The sequence below is a fragment of the Acipenser ruthenus genome, chromosome 5, assembly GCF_902713425.1.
Source record: "Acipenser ruthenus chromosome 5, fAciRut3.2 maternal haplotype, whole genome shotgun sequence".
Lineage (NCBI taxonomy): Eukaryota > Metazoa > Chordata > Actinopteri > Acipenseriformes > Acipenseridae > Acipenser > Acipenser ruthenus.
In genome coordinates, this window is record NC_081193.1 from 34121160 (window position 1) to 34144672 (window position 23513).

The following is a 23513-nucleotide window of genomic DNA, read 5'->3' on the forward strand; positions in this document are numbered from 1 at the left end:
CTTGTCAGAACGTTTGCGATAATTTCAAGTGAATTGTGTACTAGAGCAGTGCTTCCTTATATAGTACAGGGTTTGTAAACAGCAAGGCTCAGTTTGTTTTTGTTTAGGGAGAGAGATATTTATAGAACCAGTGACTATTGCAATTCAACCTCAGCTGCCAAGTTTCCCAACTATTTGGTATCTGGTTATCTGGAAGGGTGTGAGAAGTTAAATTAAAAACTCTTAACGTGCTATGCATCTGTTCTCTGTGAAAACGAATTAGCCAGGCTTACTATAAAATAGGATGAGTCTTTTATGTATATATATTTTTTCATTTTACTGCACAAAACTAAGACAATGGAGTCTATTCAGTTGATTTAAAGGCTGACCAAACTAAATACTGCCATGCTTTAAATCATCATAAGAAGTGACTTTGTGATAACAAATATCTATCCCAATGTGTACTTTTTGTCTTTCTGGTCTTGAACAGTGGCAGTATTTAGATATTAATTGAATAGACCCCAATATTCACTAGGGGGGGTGCTTTGTTTTGGGGGTTTGGTAAAGACACTGAAAAAGATTTGAAGTTAGCAACATATCTTACTGTTGAGGGTTTTACAGTTAGAGATGAACTACAGTATCTAAGAAACAGGTTCTTACAACCTTTCACACATAGCTTTCTCTTATACTGTATCTGCAATGAGTACAATGCTACTATAGACTGACATTTAGATTTGTAGTTACATTTGGGTTCTGTGGTGTTTTCTAATTGTTAATATCTCATGTTTTTCTTAGTTTTTTCTACTATTTTACAATGTTACAATCTTACTCCCCAGAATAGTACCTACCTTCAATCCTCAAGCATTATGATTTTCTCCATGCAGTAATTCATGAAATCTACATTTACTGTGAACCAGTTTCATGCAGGTTATGCTGCAATTGTACTAATGCTAATCAGGGGCAGCAGTGTGGAGTAGTGGTTAGGGCTCTGGACTCTTGACTGGAGGGTTGTGGGTTCAATCCCAGCTGGGGGACACTGCTGCTGTACCCTTGAGCAAGGTACTTTACCTAGATTGCTCCAGTAAAAACCCAACTGTATAAATGGGTAATTGTATGTAAAAAAATAATGTGATATCTTGTAACAGTTGTAAGTCGCCCTGGATAAGGGCGTCGGCTAAGAAATAAATAATAATAATAATAATAATAATAATCAGTCATTGTCAACGTTTTAACACCAAGCTAAGTTCAAGAGTTTTGAAGAGCTACCTGACCCAACTGGCACTACAGTGTTATTGTAGGCCTTATATAAAGTAATGGCTACACTGTTAGAAGTGCCACTTATTTCTCTAGCTGATACTATAGAACAGTAAGAGATAATGAGCCCTGTTCCAACATAATGAAACAGACCCTATTGGTGAATGTTATTAGAATCTACTGTGCATCTCTATGCTGTTTTCATCTCCTCTTTCCTCTGTTTTTGTTGTATTTCAGAGAGAAAGCCTGTTGTCAAGCCAGTGCAAGTAAAAAGTATGTGATTTATGCAGAACATATGAGAGGACTGTAGGATTATAATTACTCTCTGTTATCAAAGAATCTCGGGTAACAGACTCAGGTTTTAATTAAAACAGCAAGGGTGTCAGTGGGGGCAGTTTTTGTAGGTTTTAATGTATTTTAATGATTGACAGTTTCAAGTTTTTTTTTTATTTCCAATAACATTCTTTATTAAGTTTTAGATTTAATAAAAATGTTAATGTCGTTTTCCAGAAAGCTGTTTTTAAACTGTATGTGTATAAAATTAGTTCAGATTAACTGGAATCTTTTAATAGTGAAATAAATGAATAGTTGTCCTAAAGTATTATAGTTAAAGAGGTCTCCAAGAATAGTGCAATTATTATTTAGAGAGAATATTAATAGTAGTTTCATATTTTCTTTTAATGCAGAAAAGAAGTGTTAACCTAAGTTATAAAATTGTCGTAGTCCTATGAGCATGAATGTCCCTGGTTCATGTGATACAATTCTGTTGGTTCATTGGTTTTCTTTTTAATTAGAGATTTGTAAAGCACATTTGCTTTCCGGTTTCTAATCTGATTGTCATTGATATATAGCACAGGAAGTACATATGTACCTGAAAGATAATAATAATAATAATAATAATAATAATAATAATAATAATAATAATAATAATAATAATAATAGGGCTCCCGAGTGGCGCATCCAGTAAAGGCGCTCCTCGCAGGATGTGCCCTATAGCCTGGAGATCGCTGGTTCGAATCCAGGCTATGTCACAGCTGACCGTGACCGAGAGTTCCTAGGGGGCGGCGCACAATTGGCTGAGCGCTGCCCGGGTAGGGAGGGCTTAGGTCGGCAGGGGAATCCACGGCTCACCGCGCATCAGCGACCCCTGTGGCCGATAGGGCGCCTGTGGCTCTGCAGCGGAGCCGCCAGATCTGTGTTGTCCTCCGGCACTATAGGTCTGGTAGCATTGCTGTGGATCTGCAGTGCGAAAAATGACGGCTTGGAAGGACAACGTTTCGGAGGACGCGTGTTTCAGCCTCCGTTTCCCGAGTCGGCGGGGGGGTTGTGAGCGGGGAGCCGGGGATACAGATAATAATTGGGCATGCTAAATTGGGGTGAAAACCGGGGTAAAAATAATTGGCGACGACTAAATTTATAAAAAAAAAAAAAAAAAAAAAAATAAATAATAATAATAATAATAATAATAATAATATAAGGGGAATTAAATAAAGTTAGATATTGATTGAGGTTGTTTTTTGTTTGTTTGTTTTTTGCAGTAGGTGTAGGGCAATTTTTTTTAAAAAAATTACTGAAAGATAAAAGAAAAGAACACTAATTACATTTTAAAACAGAAAACAAAAATTTGAAAAAGTATCTTGAATGTCAAACTTCAAATAATCAATGATCATCATTTATCCATTAGAAGAAGAACCTAAAAAGAAGCCATCCCAAGAACCTAGAAAGAAGCTGAACCCAGAAATTGAAAGATCAGGTAGGAATCAACAGTTTTTTTGATTAGTTAAATATTACATTCTATTACGGTTGTGATTAAGGTTGCCACCTTCCTGAGGTACAAAAAAAAAACAGGAATGGGGGTTGTTAAAGGTTAAACTCTCCTTAGAAATCCTATATTCATCCAATAGCAACATTGATAATATTACTATGTAGATATTACTATGTAGATAATGTAGTACTGACAACCAAGTAATATTGTTGGTTTATTGTTGGTTTGTTGCAAAAGTATTTAATATTACTTTATAAAACATTGGATGTGGAAGTATAAAATTACGAACAGGATTGTGGCAGAGAGCAAATTAATCCTAGTCAGCAATCTCCCTCCCGATCTGTGAGGACGCTGTATAACAGGAACAGTGTGCCCTGTACTGGATGGTTTGGCAGTTCATTCCAGGAAGTCGACCATCCAGGAAGGGGGCGGAGTCACAATACCAGAAGTCATTGCCTTAGTAAGGTAGGCGATCTATCAGTCATGGATTGGAGGATACGTGATTGCATTCGCTATCGAAGGGGGCGTGACTAAGGGTATTTCAGGGGATGTGACAAAGCGAAGTAGATTGGAGTAAAATAGAGAAAACATCCACAGAAAAAGGGTGGCTGTTTTTTAAAAATGTAGTACTAGAGGCACAAAACAATTACATCCCAAAAGTAGACAAATCTAAATCTAAAACAAAATGGCCAAAATGGTTTAATAGATCAATTAAAAAAAATATTCAGCGAAAAAAGGCACTTTACAGAGCGTTTAAAAGGGACCAAAAACAAAGCACACAGAAAGAGTACTTGGAACTGCAAACACAAGTCAAAAAGGAAGTTAGAAAGGCCAAGAGAGAGATAGAAATCAATATTGCTAAGGGGGCTAAAACCAATTCCAAAATGTTTTTCCAATATTATAACAGCAAGAGAACATTCAAAAAGGAGGTTAAATGTCTAAGAGACACAAATGGCAAAATCATAGATGAAGAAAAAAAAATAGCAAATATATTAAATGATTACTTTTCACAGGTTTTTACAAAGGAGGACACGGACAACATGCCCCACATGTCGACCTGTTCCTATCCAGTTTTAAATAACTTTATCATAACAGAGGCAGAAGTGTTAAAGGGACTAGGAGCTCTTAAAATAAACAAATCCCCTGGGCCGGATGAGATCCTCCCAATAGTACTCAAAGAAATGAAAGAAGTTATTTACAAACCGCTAACCAAGATCATGCAACAGTCTCTTGACACAGGGGTTGTACCAACAGACTGGAAAATAGCAAATGTAATACCAATCCACAAAAAGGGAGACAAAACCGAACCAGGTAACTACAGACCAATAAGCCTGACTTCTATTATATGTAAACTTATGGAAACTACAATAAGATCCAAAATGGAAAATTACCTATATGGTAACAATATCCTGGGAGACTGCCAGCATGGTTTTAGGAAAGGGAGATCGTGTCTAACTAACCTAATTGACTTTTTTGAGGATGCAACATTGAAAATGGATAACTGCAAAGCATACGACATGGTTTATTTAGATTTCCAGAAAGCTTTTGACAAAGTCCCGCATAAAAGATTAATTCTCAAACTGAACGCAGTAGGGATTCAAGGAAATGCATGCACATGGATTAGGGAGTGGTTAACAGGTAGAAAACAGAAAGTACTGATTAGAGGAGAAACCTCGAAATGGAGTGAGGTAACCAGTGGTGTACCACAGGGATCAGTATTAGGTCCTCTGCTATTCCTAATCTACATTAATGATTTAGACTCTGATATAGTAAGCAAACTCGTTAAATTTGCAGACGACACAAAAATAGGAGGAGTGGCAGACACTGTTGAAGCAGCAAAGGTCATTCAAAATGATCTAGACAGCATTCAAAATTGGGCAGACACATGGCAAATGAAATTTAATAGAGAAAAGTGTAAAGTATTGCATGCGGGCAATAAAAATGTGCATTATAAATATCATATGGGAGATAGTGAAATTGAAGAAGGGAACTATGAAAAAGACCTAGGAGTTTATGTTGACTCAGAAATGTCTTCATCTAGACAATGTGGGGAAGCTATAAAAAAGGCTAACAAGATGCTTGGATATATTGTGAGAAGTGTTGAATTTAAATCAAGGGAAGTAATGTTAAAACTCTACAATGCATTAGTAAGACCTCACCTAGAATATTGTGTTCAGTTCTGGTCACCTCGTTACAAAAAGGATATTGCTGCTCTAGAAAGAGTGCAAAGAAGAGCAACCAGAATTATCCCGGGTTTAAAAGGCATGTCGTATGCAGACAGGCTAAAAGAATTGAATCTATTCAGTCTTGAACAAAGAAGACTACGCTGCGATCTGATTCAAACATTCAAAATCCTAAAAGGTATAGACAATGTCAACCCGGGGGACTTCTTTGACTTGAAAAAAGAAAAAAGGACCAGGGGTCATAAATGGAGATTAGATAAAGGGGCATTCAGAACAGAAAATAGGAGGCACTTTTTTACACAGAGAATTGTGAGGGTCTGGAACCAACTCCCCAGTAATGTTGTTGAAGCTGACACCCTGGGATCCTTCAAGAAGCTGCTTGATGAGATTCTGGGATCAATAAGCTACTAACAACCAAACGAGCAAGATGGGCTGAATGGCCTCCTCTCGTTTGTAAACTTTCTTATGTTCTTATGTTCTTATGATCTGTTCCTTTGTTATGGTTTTACGAAAGGACCAGCAAGGAGTAAAAGTGAACCGTGAGCTTACATGCTGTATTCTGTCTGTCTATAATTGTTACTTATTTGTTATTGTTAGACGGCTAATCACCGGGAACTGTTGCTACGAGGCCAACTCTACACCTAGACAACACTTCACCACTGTTTACCATTCACTGTACTTCACCTCGTACACTAATAAGCACTCACTCTGGACTTGTGACTGTGTTTGTGTTTCGTGTATTATTCGTGTTATTTGTTTATTATTTTGGGACTGTACCCCTTGGTATTACCTGTGCGATACACAACGTTGTGTAGAGCCAGGTACATGGCTTTGTTTTTTTCTTTAGGGAATATGGCATTTAAAATAACAACAGTTGAAAAAATAATAACAGCCAACTCTTCCTCGTTAATTACTGGACACATTATGACCTGACCAAAAAAAGCGTCACCTCTGTTGTCAAAAAATAAATAAAATAAATACAATTCTAAACTTGTAGACACGGGACAAAAAAAAAAAACCAAAAAAACCTGTCAACTCAGTTGTCAAAACCAAAAAAAAACTACCCTCAGTTATCATAAAAAAAATGAAACTTGTAGACGTGGCAACCTTGTTGCACAAGTAATTGCTCAGATGTGGACACAGCAATTGCTCGCAACTAAGTTGCGCCATTTCAGGAACAATTGGGTTGCGCAACTGATCGCTCAGGTGTCGAACGGGCTTAAGCGACTTGGCTGCATGCAACTAAGTTACGCAACTGATCACTCAGGTGTGGACCCAGCTAAAGGCCAAACATCGCAGCATCTGGTCATGACGCCAAGTAAACCATCCTTGACTAAAACCCACCTTACATCCTGTTAAAATGTGTCAATGTAGCTGGTGATGAACACAAAGGACACCACAGATCCTCTCCTACCCATAGATTAAGGTTATGTTGTGATAGGAGAACATCATATGTTGACCTGATGCGAAAACTGATCCTGCTGTGTTCCATTGTCCATAGATCTCACCAGCCGATCTTGTGTTGTTCCACACTCTCCCATCTCGTCCATTCTCCTTGCTTGGCCTGGGAAACTGCCTTTACACACCTCATCCTCTCCTCCTGCATTTGCACCTCGTTGACTACCAGCTTCCTCCGTTGAGCTGAGGCTGCTTTGTGCCATGTAGGAGGAGCTGAAACCAAGGCCTCCTCTTCCATGCTGTACTTGCCCCATGATATCACTGATATGAAGGGCAGCCTTTGCATCTTCCACAGCTTCCTTTGCCGCCCACTTTCTTCCAGTTTTCAGCACAGGTGCTGCCATCCTGAATCTGTGTGCTTTTCCTCGAGATATCGTTCCAGCTCAGACTTAGTTGCTTTTAGTGTGCCATTTTTCTCCCTGGTGAATAACTTCTTTGCAAATTTGAATGGGTCTTTATAAAAGTGAGTTCTCGCATGCTCCTTCTCTTTGCAGCATTTCCGTAGGCGCTCAGGTCTGCGCAATGTTGCAAGCTTATCTTTTATGACCCTTTCCAGTGCAAAACAGAGATAGGTGCTTACTGTGTCCCACGCTGTTTTCTCAGAAGCTGTTGGCCATTTAACTCCAGGCCTGTGCACGTTGAGGTTCTTATCTCTTACACTGGTTCATCTGACCAGGTTCACAATGATCTTAGGTTCATCACTAGTTGTGTTTATGCAAGACCTCCTCTCATCTATGACAGGGGTGCTGATATCCTGTGAACTGTGGTTTGCTTCCTGTCGCTGGATTTCATTCGACTGACTTGACTGACTTCGTAAAAAGTACTTATCAATGCGAGGCCCTTGTCCTTTCTCCCTCAAGCATTTCATTCTCCCTTGATGAATCTTCAACCCCCTAACCGTTGTCACTTTGCTCCAGCCACAGACACAAACCTGGAGCTCCATGTCTTTGCTAACTGCAGATCTTGAGCTAGTTCTTTGCAAAGTACTCTCTGTTCTCATATCTGTTTCCTTTCGCTAACCGTGTTGTCAAACCTTGAGCCCAGCTTACTTACAACAAGGATTGTAGCAGGAAGGAGCATGATCTTGATACACTGCATTGTTTATTAAATAAATTATCTTTCTCATGATGAACACTTCCAAGTAAAAGCTAAGACATGTTTTTCCCCAAGGTGATTTAAGACATGTGACATATACAGTGTGTATATACACTACTGTGCAAAAGTTTTAGGCAGGTGTGAAAAAATGCTGTAAAGTAAGAATGCTTTCAAAAATAGACGTGTTAGTAGATTATATTCATCAATTAACTAAATGCAAAGTGAGTGAACAGAAGAAAAATCTAAATCAAATCCATATTTGGTGTGACCACCTGTGATGGGGTGCCAGCTCGCACCTATAAATATGTGTTTGTTGTTATTGTTAGTTTTACTGTTTTCATTATGTTTTTGTGATTCTTGGTTTGTTTTGGATTGGCAGGGAGGGGGTTAAATTCCTCCCTGCAAAATACATGTGAGAATGTGGCTGGAGCCTTAAGTGTTTAATTGTTAATTATTAGTTAATTGGGCTCCAGCCACAGACTATAAAAGGGCAGCTGAAACCCTTTGTTAGGGAGAGGAGTTTTGGGTGAGTTTTGTTTGTTGGTGTGCTGTGCTGTTTAATTTTGGAAAAAGAAACTGTAGTGAAGGCTAATGCCCAGCCTACATTTCTGTATTTTGTTTGAACCTTTTTGTTGGCCCTTGAGCCACATTCTCACATGTATTTTGCAGGGAGGAATTTAACCCCTTCCCTGCCAATCCAAAACAAACCAAGAATCACAAAAACATAATGAAAACAGTAAAACTAACAATAACAACAAACACATATTTATAGGTGCGAGCTGGCACCCCATCACACCACCCTTTGCCTTCAAAACAGCATCAATTCTTCTAGGTACACTTGCACAAAGTCAGGGATTTTGTAGGCATATAGTCAGGTGTATGATTAAACAATTATACCAAACAGGTGCTAATGATCATCAATTCAATATGTAGGTTGAAACACAATCATTAACTGAAACAGAAACAGCTGTGTAGGAGGAATAAAACTGGGTGAGGAACAGCCAAACTCAGCTAACAAGGTGAGGTTATTGAAGACAGTTTACTGTCAAAAGTCATACACCATGGCAAGACTGAGCACAGCAACAAGACACAAGGTAGTTATACTGCATCAGCAAGGTCTCTCCCAGGCAGAAATTTCAAGGCAGACAGGGGTTTCCAGATGTGCTGTCCAGGCTCTTTTGAAGAAGCACAAAGAAACGGGCAACGTTGAGGACCGTAGACGCAGTGGTCGGCCAAGGAAACTTACTGCAGCAGATGAAAGACACATCATGCTTACTTCCCTTCGCAATCGGAAGATGTCCAGCAGTGCCATCAGCTCAGAATTGGCAGAAAACAGTGGGACCCTGGTACACCCATCTACTGTCCGGAGAAGTCTGCTCAGAAGTGGCCTTCATGGAAGACTTGTGGCCAAAAAGCCATACCTCCGACGTGGAAACAAGGCCAAGCGACTCAACTATGCACGAAAACACAGGAACTGGGGTGCAGAAAAATGGCAGCAGGTGCTCTGGACTGATGAGTCAAAATTTGAAATATCTGGCTGTAGAAGAAGGCAGTTTGTTCGCCGAAGGGCTGGAGAGCGGTACACGAATGAGTGTCTGCAGGCAACAGTGAAGCATGGTGGAGGTTCCTTGCAAGTTTGGGGCTGCATTTCTGCAAATGGAGTTGGGGATTTGGTCAGAATTAATGGTCTCCTCAATGCTGAGAAGTACAGGCAGATACTTATCCATCATGCAATACCATCAGGGAGGCATCTGATTGGCCCCAAATTTATTCTGCAGCATGACAACGACCCCAAACATACAGCGAAAGTCATTAAGAAGTATCTGCAGCGTAAAGAAGAACAAGGAGTCCTGGAAGTGATGGTATGGCCCCCACAGAGCCCTGATCTCAACATCATCGAGTCTGTCTGGGATTACATGAAGAGAGAGAAGCAACTGAGGCTGCCTAAATCCACAGAAGAACTGTGGTTAGTTCTCCAAGATGTTTGGGCCAACCTACCTGCCAAGTTCCATTCAAAAACTGTGTGTAAGTGTACCTAGAAGAAGTGATGCTGTTTTGAAGGCAAAGGGTGGTCACACCAAATATTGATTTGATGTAGATTTTTAGATTTTTCTTCTGTTCACTCACTTTGCATTTCGTTAATTGATAAATATAAACTATTAACATGTCTATTTTTGAAAGCATTCTTACTTTACAGCATTTTTTCACACCTGCCTAAAACTTTTGCACAGTACTGTATGTATATATATATGTGTATATATATATATATATATATATATATATACAGACGTGCTCAAATTTGTTGGTACCCCTCCACAAAAAACGAAGAATGCACAGTTTTCTCTGAAATAACTTGAAACTGACAAAAGTAATTGGCATCCACCATTGTTTATTCCATATTTAATAGAAATCAGACTTTGCTTTTGATTTTTTATTCAACATAATATTGTAAATAATAAAACAAATGAAAATGGCATGGACAAAAATGATGGGACCGCTAACCTAATATTTTGTTGCACAACCTTTAGAGGCAATCACTGCAATCAAACGTTTTCTGTAGCTCTCAATGAGACTTCTGCACCTGATAACAGGTAGTTTGGCCCACTCTTCCTGAGCAAACTGCTCCAGCTGTCTCAGGTTTGATGGGTGCCTTCTCCAGACTGCAAGTTTCAGCTCTTTCCATAGATGTTCGATAGGATTCAGATCAGGACTCATAGAAGGCCACTTCAGAATAGTCCAATGTTTTGTTCGTATCCATTCTTGGGTGCTTTTAGCTGTGTGTTTTGGGTCATTATCCTGTTGGAGGACCCATGACCTGCGACTGAGACAGAGCTTTCTGACACTGGGCAGTACGTTTCGCTCCAGAATGCCTTGATAGTCTTGAGATTTCATTGTGCCCTGCACAGATTCAAGGCACCCTGTGCCAGGCGCAGCAAAGCAGCCCCAAAACATAACCGAGCCTCCTCCATGTTTCACTGTAGGTATGGTGTCCTTTTCTTTGAAAGCTTCATTTTTTGCGTCTGTGAACATAGAGCTGATGTGACTTGCCAAAAAGCTCCAGTTTTGACTCATCTGTCCAAAGGACATTCTCCCAGAAGGATTGTGGCTTGTCAATATGCATTTTAGCAAATTCCAGTCTGGCTTTTTTATGTTTTTCTTTCAAAAGTGGAGTCCTCCTGGGTCTTCTTCCATGGAGCCCACTTTCGCTCAAAAAGCGACGGATGGTGCGATCAGAAACTGACGTACCTTCACCTTGGAGTTCAGCTTGTATCTCTTTGGCAGTTATCCTTGGTTCTTTTTCTACCATTCGCACTATCCTTCTGTTCAATCTGGGGTCGATTTTCCTCTTGCGGCCGCACCCAGGGAGGTTGGCTACAGTTCCATGGACCTTAATCTTCTTAATAATATTTGCAACTGTTGTCACAGGAACATCAAGCTGCTTGGAGATGGTCTTGTAGCCTTTACCTTTACCATGCTTGTCTATTATTTTCTTTCTGATCTCCTCAGACAACTCTCTCCTTTGCTTTCTCTGGTCCATGTTCAGTGTGGTGCACACAATGATACCAAACAGCACAGTGACTACTTTTCTCCATTTAAATAGGCTGAATGACTGATTACAAGATTGGAGACATGTGTGATACTAATTAAAGAAACTAATTAGTTTGAAATATCAATATAATCCAGTTATTTATTATCTTTTCTAAGGGGTACCAACAAATGTGTCCAGGCCATTTTAGAATATCTTTTTAGAATAAGCAATAATTAATCTCTTTTCACAGCTTCTTTGCTTTATTCTATGACATACCAAAGGCATGCAAGTATACATGATAAAATAGCTTTTAATGTCATCACTTTTCAGGAGGAATGAAGCATTATTTCAATGAGCTGTAAGGGTACCAACAAATTTGAGCACGTCTGTATATATATATATATATATATATATATATATATATATATATATATATATATATATATATATATTGATTTGTTCCCACAGATGTTGTAGCACTGTGTGGTCTTATCTTTAAAATGTTTAAAAAATATTACAATACAAGATACAGAATGTGCATAGTAATGAGTTTCTTTTTAACACTGCAGGGTATTCTGTAACATTTTTTTTTTTTTTTTTTACTCCAGCAAATAAAATAAATAATTTTACTTTAATTGTACTTTAAATGTCTTGATATGAATATGAGGACAAGTCATTCAGAACAGACACTCTGCATAGTAAATACATTTGTGATTGGGTACAGGTCAGATAGTTTTCATTAATATTATCATAGCTTTTCTACAAACAGTCCATCAGACTGACAGCGTTCCTGGAATAAATTATTTTATGAAACTGCAAAATCAGTTTCCGTAAAAATATTACACTTTTATCACCCAGTTCTTTGTAATAGTATATAAAATTCCGTTCAATCTGTTGACTCTGATGCACAGGAAATCCTTAATTACAATCATCTTGGCACAACAACAAAAATGTCTGGCTCTAAAAGTCACAAAAGAAAAACTTAATAAACATAAAATATCACAACTGATTAAAAACAAATATATATATACTGTATATATATATATATATATATATATATATATATATATATATATATATATATATACATATATATATACACATAGTGCTTAATTTGAGCCGGATCCTGCCGGAACAGGATCTGGTACCTCTCAGATTTTGACTTTTTTCATTCTGGCACCTAATTTGCCCAGATCCGGTACCTCTTGCGGCATGATTTATTATTTTTTCCATTGTTTGCACTGGAAACATTCTAATAAAAGCGATCAGAGTTAAAGTTGCCTCTGCCTCCTCGTTATTTCTCCTGCCCCCCAGAAAAACCATCACGTAAAAGCACATCCTATCCTGCCACACTGATTCCAGATCTGCTCTCTTATTTGTACATAGAGGTTATGGGGCGGGCCGGCGAGGTAAGTAACTGATCTTGAAACAGTGGTGGTCAGCTAGTCCCTACGTAATCATGTCACCTAGCCTAGGCTAGTCGTCGCTACTGAATTTGAAACGTGTCGTGGGAAAGGAAATGAGGGGCAAACTGCTTCTGATGGCAATGCCTTAGCTAGCAGCACTGTCTGTGCTGCTAATCCTGCCAGTTCAGCATCACCACCGACACGTCCTCCACTAGCTGGTAGGCCTACTAGTGAGTCAGATTCGGAGGGAGAGGGGGGCGAGGTCGGAGAAGACAGTGCATCCACCGACGAAGTGCCCGGAGCAGGTGCAGTTTGGACGGAGGCTCAGTTCAAGAAAAAGCAAACGTATAACCCCTGGCTTGTCATGCAAAATTCAAAGCTGGACTGTACAACATGCAAAAAGGTAGGGAGCTTGGGTCCGGAAAAGACTGGAGGGATGAGCAAAAGAGCAAAAGATAGCAAAAGAGTGGGTGGAATGTACTGTAACGTCCTCTGCCTCTGACGTAAAAAAACAACAAAGAGCCCTCAGAAAAAAGGTTTTTGAACATGCCCGAACCAAGGCCCATTTAGCGGCAGCAAGCATTATAGCCAAGGCTAAAGATGACACCTTAACACAGGTTATAGTTACATTGTCTGGCTACATTGTGTTTGTCACTTTTTTTGTCATGAGTTCCGGTACCTCAGAGCCCCCCGGAACACCCACCTTCTCGCGCTCACTGTTCCGGGACCTCCCGATTTATAAATTAAGCACTCTATATATACATATATATATATATATATATATATATATATATATATATATATATATATATATATATATTTTTTTTAAATAGGTGCTCAACAGCACTCATGTATAACACACACATTCAGAACCCACAGTATATTCTCCTAGAAGAATATAGGATTTCAACCTTCATCTCAAACATGTTTTGCATACACTTAAAACCTAATTACCATTTACTAAAATTACACTGTAATTGCACTGTTTTTTCATATGCGGATGTATTAATTGAACTTTAAACACATTTCCATTTGTGTAAATAGACTGTAATTTCAAAAGCTGCATGCAAACATTTTATAATTAGGCATGTTGTTGCATTGTAACTACACTGCACTATGTGTAATTACTGTGTATTACATGTAATTACAGTTTATTCAGATTTATTTTTAAATGCAGTGTTGAGTATGAGCTTATTTGAGACAAATTGTTCCCTTCGATGCATTGCAATGTTAGATTAGGCTGGGTCATAAAGGCCATGGTGACATTTTTGCATTTTATGTTTCATTCCCAAGCGAGATTCGTTTTCATCAATATTTTAACAGAGCTCTGTTAGCACAGCACAACATATAACATCTTGTTTGAGTCTGCAGGGGATCGACTAAGGACTGAATCTGTAAAATAGTTGCACAAGTGCTGTTAGGAAAGGGAATTGTTGATTCAACATAGTCTAATGGAAAAGTATTCAAAATAGTTTTGTATCCCTATAGTAAGAACAATGTTCTTGACAGGATTTTCAATGGGATTAAAATCACTAATCAAACTGATGATCAGTGGATGACACTATAGGAATGTGTTAATCCTTTTATTTTATTAACTATCTGATGGGGGTTTAGTTCATTTAAACATGTATGTTATAATGTTGTTGTATGTTGGAGTTTTTCCTGGACCAAGGCTGCGAGTTAATGGACAAGAAATTATAATAACAGGGTGTCACACGGCTGGCTGAGTGGTGCCGTCAGATCCAGGAAATGAATAACACACAGGACAGATGAGATGAAATAGTGAATGAAAGCGCTGCTGCGCGGTTTATTAATTACGGGAAAATAAAATGTTTGAGCAAAACAAAACACAGGACACGTCACTTGCGGTCAAAATAAACAGACAAACAAAACGAACAGACACTAACAAACAGGGACGAACACTAAACAAACACGTACTGTGCTGGTCCTCCAGCACCACGTAGCAATTGCTTACTTTTTCTTTAATTATCTCCTCACTCTCTTCCGTTCTTTCGCCCTGAACACACAACCCCCGCAGCACGGACAGCTGCAGGTTCTTATACTCTGGCCGAGGGGTTAAGTAGCTATCAATTATCTTATTACCCCTCGGCCACAGTCTGCACGAGTTTAGTAAGGATGCGTGACTGTCAGCTAGTTAAATAATCAGTAGCTGATCAGCCACGCATCCTCACGAGGTTTTTAAATATAAAAACAATAAAAAATACGCTGCGCTGTTACAATAATATAAATAATATAGGGGTGGGACACTCCGGCACACAGGGTTAGGGAGTCCCCAGGCAGCACTCAGTCTTCTAACCTATGTGAGTCTACATTTATTCGTCAAACCCTGCAATGCCCTATGCATATTTAAATTGATTTAGAAGTTGACACAGACTACCAGGACAATCTGTGAGTCACAGATATCTTTACATACAACAATGTGGCAGCAAATTGTTTAAAAAGTACAGAACAGAACAATCTAAATGTTTATATTTCTGTTGTTAGTCCAGCAAGTAACCAGATATGCTGCACAGAATATACTTCTATATTAGAGTAGGGAGCAATAACGTATTACTACATCAGTTTCTTTTCACATACTTTGTTTTGATTCTTGTCAATATTTCTTACTTTCTTTTACAACTTTAACGGTACTGTGTCATTATTGTTCCCAGGAGCATAGATTAGATCAGCTGATCTCTTTTTGCTGCCCACTCTTCCCTTCCATGTAGGAGCTCATTTACATCAGAACAGAGGAAAATGTTCAATAATAGTTTTTCGAATGAGCTTTCCATTACTGCTCAGTAAGTGCAGATTGTGTTGAAAAGAAAAAGATTGAGACTAGTATGTTGCCTTAATGATGTTTAAAAAGGTCTTTGACAGTTTGCCTGGGATGGAAAGTAAAATAGAAGAAAAGTATGACCATACTGTACAAATATTCTAAATACTGTAAAACTTTAACTACGTGTAAAAATAAAGTTTTCTGAAAAGGGGAGTAATGTGTTTATGTACAAGAACATCACATTTTGTTTTTCCAAGGCCAGCTTTTTAAAGATTTTTTTTTTAACTTTCTCTCAACAGCAAAAGATAAACCAAAAGCTGGAACCTCCACAGCAAGTAAATAATACATGTCATTTGAATCTGGGTCCTTAGTTGATGGAGTCTGCTTTGTTTTATTAATAAAGGCTGGCTTGCATGGGAACTGATGTGAATGGGTTTAAATACTGAAGAACAAGAGTGCAAAGATATGTGTTTGAAGGACACAGAGGTCATATAAAAAGACCTGTCATAACACTGTAAGTAGAATGTATGGACGCCATGGCCCTAACAATTCGGCATTTTTGCAGCTTACCATGCTTTTCCCATGATTATGCTATGAATGTACTGGTTAACCATGTTTTTTGACAATGATTTACCTTACGTATCTGTAAATTACCATGGCATACCAAACCATTTTCAACATCTCACTGTAAGATTTTCAGAACATTGTTATACAGGGTTGGAACTTGCCCATCATAGCTGAAACTGATCTGCATTGTGTGATTCATAGCAGGTATTGATTTAACAGGAGCACAAATATTCTCCTTTGCGGAGAACTTTTGCGGGTAAATCCCCCCCCCCCCCAAAAAAAAAACACATACTATTTGTTGTTACTATATTGATCACTGTCCATGTGCAGAAAGCTAGTTCTTAGCTTTATATATTTTTCATAGCATTCCATCTACCGATAGAGGCAGCTTAAGTCATTTAAAGGAAATTTATATTTCAGAACAAGCCTCCCAACACGTATGTGTGTTTGCTATTTACAGCTATGGCTAAATATTTATTTCGCCATTTAACAATGAATTGTAGGCTATGTAGTGTATCCATAAGGGCAGCAGTGTGGAGTAGTGGTTAGGGCTCTGGATTCTTGACTGGAGGGTCGTGGGTTCAATCCCAGTTGGGGGACACTCCTGCTGTACCCTTGAGCAAGGTACTTTACCTAGATTGCTCCAGTAAAAACCCAACTGTATAAATGTGTAATTGTATGTAAAAATAATGTGTAAAAAATAATGTAATTGTATGTAAAAATAATGTGATATCTGGTAACAATTGTAAGTCACCCTGGATAAGGATGTTTGCTAAGAAATAAATAATAACAATAATAATAACGTGACGGTGTAAACATACAGTGTATGCCATTGATGTCTTAAGTAGGGGACACAGCTCATTTGCATACCAATTGGTTAGATACAATCTCTCGGTAACAATACATGACTGCAAATCACATCTGAAACCATTACTGGCCAGTAAAATAACCAGGCAGTAGTTTTATAAATCATGTGTTAAATACCAACCAATAGTTTTTTTGTTTTTTTTTTAATGGCCGGAAATTAACACCATCTTTTATGCATATGGGCCATTGTATTAGAATATTTTTTTGCTGATACGAGGAATAATATTGTATCTGTGTCAGCCTGATGGAGGGACTCCCAGAGGTCAAAATGAGGCAGGGTGTCAGTGACAGATCAGTGGCAGGGCTGAGCTATGATCCTCTGTCAGGCTGACACAGGTCAAATTATATTTCTCTCAGGGGCAAAACAAACTTTAAATAAGCCTCTTCCTGTTTGGGCCCTGGACTGTTATGTTAATTATAAACTGTAAAAACATAGTAGCTATGTGTATAAACATAATACTGTATCACATTTTGGGTAAAATCAGACATGAATCAGATCTAGAATGTAGTCCTGTATTGAAATATGACAATATTTTGATGCATTTTGTTTTATCAGAATTGTAATGTGTGTTTAATAGAAACACTGTGTAGTTTGAGCAACTACTAACACTGTTATACTATACAGTACAGTAATTAAATTGCTATCCTTGAGTTTTGAAATTAGTGACAGATTATAGCCACCATTGTTAAGCAATATTTGTATGCAAAGCATTCATTTGTTATGTTTCATGAGCTGGAAAATCATGGCTTTCTTAATTTAGCATCCATGCATTTAACACAATAACCAAAGTTAACATGCCGGGTGCTGGCTGCTTTCAAGGCTGGCTGCTTTTTTTAACCTTCTTTCATTTTATTTTTCAGAACCCAAAGCTCAGAAAGCTGCTCCTCCTTCAGCAAAAGAACCAGGTATGAATGACAGCCAAACTACTGCAGCACTTCATAGGTTCAGCATGCTTTTTTTTTTTTTTTTTTTATAGAAGATCAACCAAATGTCATAGTAGTTAGCACAGATACATTTTGAACTTTAATCACACTTCGTCAGTGAAGGTCAGAATTAATCGTGACATAGAATCAGAGGTTTTAGAACACAGCTGAACCAATATTTGCTGAAATAGGATGGAAATGTCACATGTCTGGGTAATACCCTACAATACATTGTCCAGGTGTTTTAGGAACACCAGGCTTTACTCCAGTGGCACAAAACCATCCATTTAAGTTGGCTATGTCTTTTGAGTGATGCATGTCTGTAATTGTTTCACACCAAATGTCTGTCCATTGTGGAAAAAAAGAACTAAACAATACATGGATATTTACACGTTACAGTTACAAACTCCTTCAGTTTTACAGAATGGATCTAATTTTGTATTCATTTTAACTCTAAAAAGTGATTACTTCTCCAATGTTCTAATTATGTAGCTGATACCTAAAATAAGTGTTATATAGACTTTGCAGTTATAAAGTATATACAAAATAAATGCACTGGTATTTCTGGAGGGAGACTTTAGTTATCTTTCAACCGCACAGCTGCACAAGGCTTCAAGAGAAAATACCATTGGGCCAAGATATTGCAGCTTTTAAAGAATTTTTACATTGTTTAAAAGACAAAATTTGATGTATTTTAGTCTTGATGCTTGGAAGATAACATAATCAAACTAACTTCTACTTTGGCTACTATCATCTTAAGATGAGTCCTGTAAATGTAGAAATCAGACACCCTGTTAAATCCAAGATACTAACCTTAAAATGAAAAGGCAAGCCATGAATCCTTGTCCAATGTAATCACGCTACACTGTTAGCTCAATGGCTCAGCAGCCATAGGTCTGCAATTACTGTAATTATTATTATATGCAGAAAGAGCCAACAACAAGGGCCATATATAGCACCACATTATCATTTGCAGAATGTTTGAGCTCATTTACCTAATTTGGGTGTTCTAATTTGTTTATCCTTCGTAAAATGTCTGTTACTTATTTATATCTAGCAAAAAGAAAAGAGCCTCCTAATAGACCAGGGGTGTCAAACTCAGTTCCTGGAGGGCCGCAGTGTCTTCTGGCTTTCGTTCCACCCGAGCTCTCAATTACTTAATTGGTCTAATTATTTGATTAACTGGACACATTTAACTCTTCAGGCCTCAAAATGTTTCCTAGGTAGTGTACCTTGAATCAAGTGCATTTTTAAAACCATCACCTGTAAAAGATCTTGAAAATATTAAATATGTCAAATTCAACAAATAATTAGATCAATTATGTTAATTGAGAGCTTAAGTTGGAATGAAAACCAGAAGACTCTGCAGCCCTCGAGAACTGTAATAGACCAAAGAAAACAAAAGGTAACAGAGTATAGCTAAGCTGGTGCTGCATGCACTGCTATTTAGATAGCATACATGTTACAGTATTGGACTTGGCTAGGGTGGCTGTTTTGAATGTTGCCATTAACAACATTCTGCTTAGATGGATATATATGCGTGTAATAGCACTGGATCTGTGTGAGTAGCCTGGGGTTAAATGTAATGGATTCATGTAAAACAACTTGATGGTGTTACTTATTTCCCAAGTGAAGGCAACCACTGGAAAAATGCATGGGATAACAGTATGACAAATGCTTACTCTAATATATAAACTTTTTTTTGTTATTTGCTTGCTGAAAGAGCGAGCTGACAGCCATGGTACTTACAGTTAGCTGGAAATGCATGTCATTATTCTTTTCTTTATTTAGTGTCACAAAGGTGACAATTTGTATGAATGTATTCAAAAAGCATTTTGTATAACAACTGTAAGGTACACACATCCCAATGGTGGCTGGTGGCCAAGAAAAGTGGGGAGGCAGAAAAAAAGCAGAAGGCTTAGGGTTCCCTTAAGCCCCGAGAATTATTGTATTCGGACTGACAACACTTTACATATTATTATTATTATTATTATTATTATTATTATTATTATTATTATTATTATTATTATTATTATTCAAAGAAACTTACAGGTGTTACAAGGCAGTACAATATTACAATGCAAGATGCATATTTAAATACATTATAGTTTACAGTAAGTGCAAATAATACTACTAAAATACAATATGAAATAGGATTACAAGAGGTTATATCTACAATGACATAAATGTAGTGCAATAGTGCAAGGATAGTGCATTAGCTGAGTTTCCACTAACGTGGTGAGTTTTCCCAGTTTACAACAATAAAGATGCTATTCCAGTACGCAGCAGCAGAGGGAACAGAGACAATATCCCTTTGAAAAAGAGACCTAGGGCCGGACCAAATCAAAGTTAGCACTTAGCGAACGAAGACGCGAAAGCATTCGCAGTAATAAAACACAAGAAAAATTCCAAGCGAAATTTCGCGGAACCAAAACAAGTCCTTTTCGCCTTCAAAAAGCAGCTATCGCTTGTTGACTACATGTGGGTTGAGAAGGGGGAGTGGTTTGCTATCGCTCAACCAAATCTACTCAATTCCAGCTATAAATCACATCGCAAGACTTTCGCAGGACCGGATTTTATAATCAACTTCTAAGTTGTCAAAACTATCGCACATTAAGCAAATAGTAATAAAAATAACACTAAAAATTCTGATATTTACAAATAAAAAAGCAGTACATGTGTTAATGGCTGAAGTGTAATGCTGGCTCCAGGGATTAGCTTATTTTGCCTCCCTGGCGCATCAGCACACACAACGGCTGCGATGCTGGCTCCGGGGATCAACCACAGTGCGGCCTCCCCAGCACATCAGCATGACAACCGTCTGGATTGAGCTAAGTAGGGTACATCTCTGGGGTCTTCAAGTGGGCACCTTCCATCCTCAGTGTTTCGTCGACTAGCCCACGACACCTCAAGAGGGCTCGACGGTGATTCTGACGTCCCAGCATCACCCCCCTCCGTCCCCCACTCAACTCAGCCCAGCTTACTTACCCGTACATCAGCGTTTCTGTTTTAACCACTTTACAGATATTAACTTTTTACCATTTGGTTACTCTCGTAAAGTACTTCAACATGTAGGCCTACACAGAAACATTACATGAAGCCCAAATTCTTGGCATATAAGAACAAGCCCACCGTTCCAGTACAAGGGAGCACAAATTTTATTTTGGCTATACCGTGTCAGCATGCCAAGCGGTCCCCTTGAAACGTATAAATCTGTGTAGATAACAAAATTACGTAATACCTATAATGGTAGCCTAACTAAACAAATCTCAGAAGCATCAAGATGAAGTTTTTAAATTTGCTTTGGGTTTTCGACAGAAGAAATAATAATAATAATAATAATAATAATAATAATAATAATAATAATAATAATAATAATAATAATAATAAAATACAACTACCAGACTTTAAAAAAAAAAATTAAAAATCTGCACTGGATAGCATTTCAATTGACTTCTTATTGTATAATATGTACTGGTACTGATCCTGGCGACAGTGTTACGTTGGTTTTTGGATGTTCTATTCACCCCAAGTTCGAGGACGCTGTCTCCCGAGCGTATGATGGATTACCCCACGCTGAAAGCAGCCATCCTTAATCGCGTGGGGACCACGCCGGAGGGATACCCCCAAAAGTTTCGGGAGGAGCGCTTCTCGGCGGAGGAGCATCCCAGAACCATCGCCCATTGGCTGAAGGATTACGCCATGGGCTGGCTGAACACCAAAGCCAGGCTGGTGGAGGTGATTGTGGTCGAGCGGACCTCGGCTATGGGTACAGCAGCAGGCACCTGCCACTCTGGATCGAGCGGTCGAATTGGCAGAGCAGTACCAGGCAGCGGAACCAACGCCAGCTAGACTGCCTGGAAAGAGTGTTACTACCGTATCACCCCCTCTACTGGCCCTGGAGAGGGCGAAGGAACTGGGGGGAAGGGGTAGACAGGTTTTTGGATGGAGAGTGGCGGCGGGAGCTCCCGGCCCGGGAACCAGGGCAGGGTGGGGTTACCCACGGACTGCTGCAGTGTCGGATCAGGGTCTCACGTGATCACCTTATCATCAAGCCTCTTTGATAGCTCCAGTATTTCCACCTCTTGCTGAAGCTCCGAGGTGAGAAACTAGTCCACCGAGATGTTGGACGTGCAGGGAGGTGGGCCACATCACTCGGGATTGCCCCATGATGGATTGTGACCTCAGCCGACCAGGTAAGCATGTTCACTTCAACAGACGGGTTTTGTTATTCCTGTGTCAGTGGATGGTACACAAACCCAGGCTTTCTTGGATTCACTAATCTCACTAGGGCATAAACAAATATGGGGTGCATATTAAATGTATTCATGGGGATGTACGCTCTTATCCCAAGATTAGTATAAATATAAATATTGGCCAGCAGAAGAGGCGAGTACAGGTAGGGTTGTATCCTCGATTGCCAGCACCAGTAGTTCTGGGACAGGACTGTGGGCATTTCAAGGATTGGTTAGCTGCCCTTACAGCCCCGTCCTCCCTACTGGCTAAGAAAGAGAAAGTAATTGGAGAGCTCTTCCCCTTTCGTGACCCGGGGTGGTATTGTCACAAATTTAAACCCAATATAACTAAATGAGAGCACCAGGCCGCTAAGAATGAGGGCTGACAATGGAGGGGGTCCGAGAAGTTTCAGGTCGATCCCGAGCTGGAAGCCATGGGAGCTGATTTTTTAGCTTGTTCCTGTGACTTCCTCCTTGAGAAAGGGCGTGACGATGTGCTGGTCAGGCTCTTTGACCAAGCAGCTGTGATTAATGGTTGAGTGGTCGAGCCTAGACGCGTCGCCACATACCCTCACTTTGAAATTGCTTGAGATCTCTTGTACTGTGTTGAGAAATTACCACAGACTGGGGAAGTGTGTCACCAATTGCTCATTCCTCAATCTTTTAAGGAAAATTTGTTGTGGTTGGCTCACGCTATTCCCCTGTCTGGTCATTTGGGAAGGGACAAAACTAAAGCAAGGCTTGTGTCATGGTTCTACTGGATGGGGCTGGATAGTGATGTCAGACATTTTTTGCAAACGTAGTGGGGAGTGTTAGAAGGCCAGTCCTAGAGCCCCATTGGTGCCATTGCCACTAGTGGAAGCTCTGTTTGAGCGTATTAGAATGGATATAGTTGGACCGCTGGAGAGGAGTGCAGCAGGATACACATACCTATTGGTCACTCTGGATTATGCTACACGTTATCCCGAGGCCATTCCCCTCCGCTCCGTCTCTGCTAAATCTGTTGCCAACAAGCTCATGAAGGTCTTTTCCCGAGTCGAGATCCACAAAGAAATACTAACCAACCAAGGCACCAACTTTATGTCCCGACTAGCCTGCAGAACATGTAAGCTTTTGGGAATTAAGACCATTAGGACATTGGTGTTTCATTCTCAATCCAATGGTCTTGTGGAGCGTTTTAATAAGACGCTTAAGAACATGTTGCACAGATTTGTTAATAGTGATGTGCATTACTGGGACCATCTGATTCCTCCCCTTCTCTTTGCGATCAGAGAGGTACCTTAGACTTCTACGGGGTTTTCACCATTCGAGTTGTTGTATGGGCAGAGACCACGGGGTGTGATTGATCTGGTCAAAGAGATGTGGGAGGAACAGCAGGATAATTCGACCAATACCGTCCAGTATGTGTTGGACCCGCGCAAACGTCTTGAGTATGTAGGAGAATGGGTGCATGACAATTTGCAGCAGGCTCA

The 23513-nt window shown here is 39.3% G+C and overlaps 1 protein-coding gene across 16 annotated transcripts in view; it reads left to right on the top strand.

The window, feature by feature from the left end:
- The window catches only part of LOC117403175 (triadin-like), a 131685-nt gene that overhangs the window by 51325 nt on the left and 56847 nt on the right, over positions 1–23513 (top strand). For 15 of the 16 annotated variants that reach the window (XM_059024071.1, XM_059024072.1, XM_059024074.1 and 12 more), the window contains 4 exons: positions 1471–1506; positions 2918–2986; positions 15748–15783; positions 17744–17788. In XM_059024071.1, coding sequence (XP_058880054.1) covers positions 1471–1506; positions 2918–2986; positions 15748–15783; positions 17744–17788 — 186 coding nt within the window. The remainder of the gene's footprint in view (positions 1–1470; positions 1507–2917; positions 2987–15747; positions 15784–17743; positions 17789–23513) is intronic. The other variant, XM_059024066.1, reaches the window with a different exon arrangement.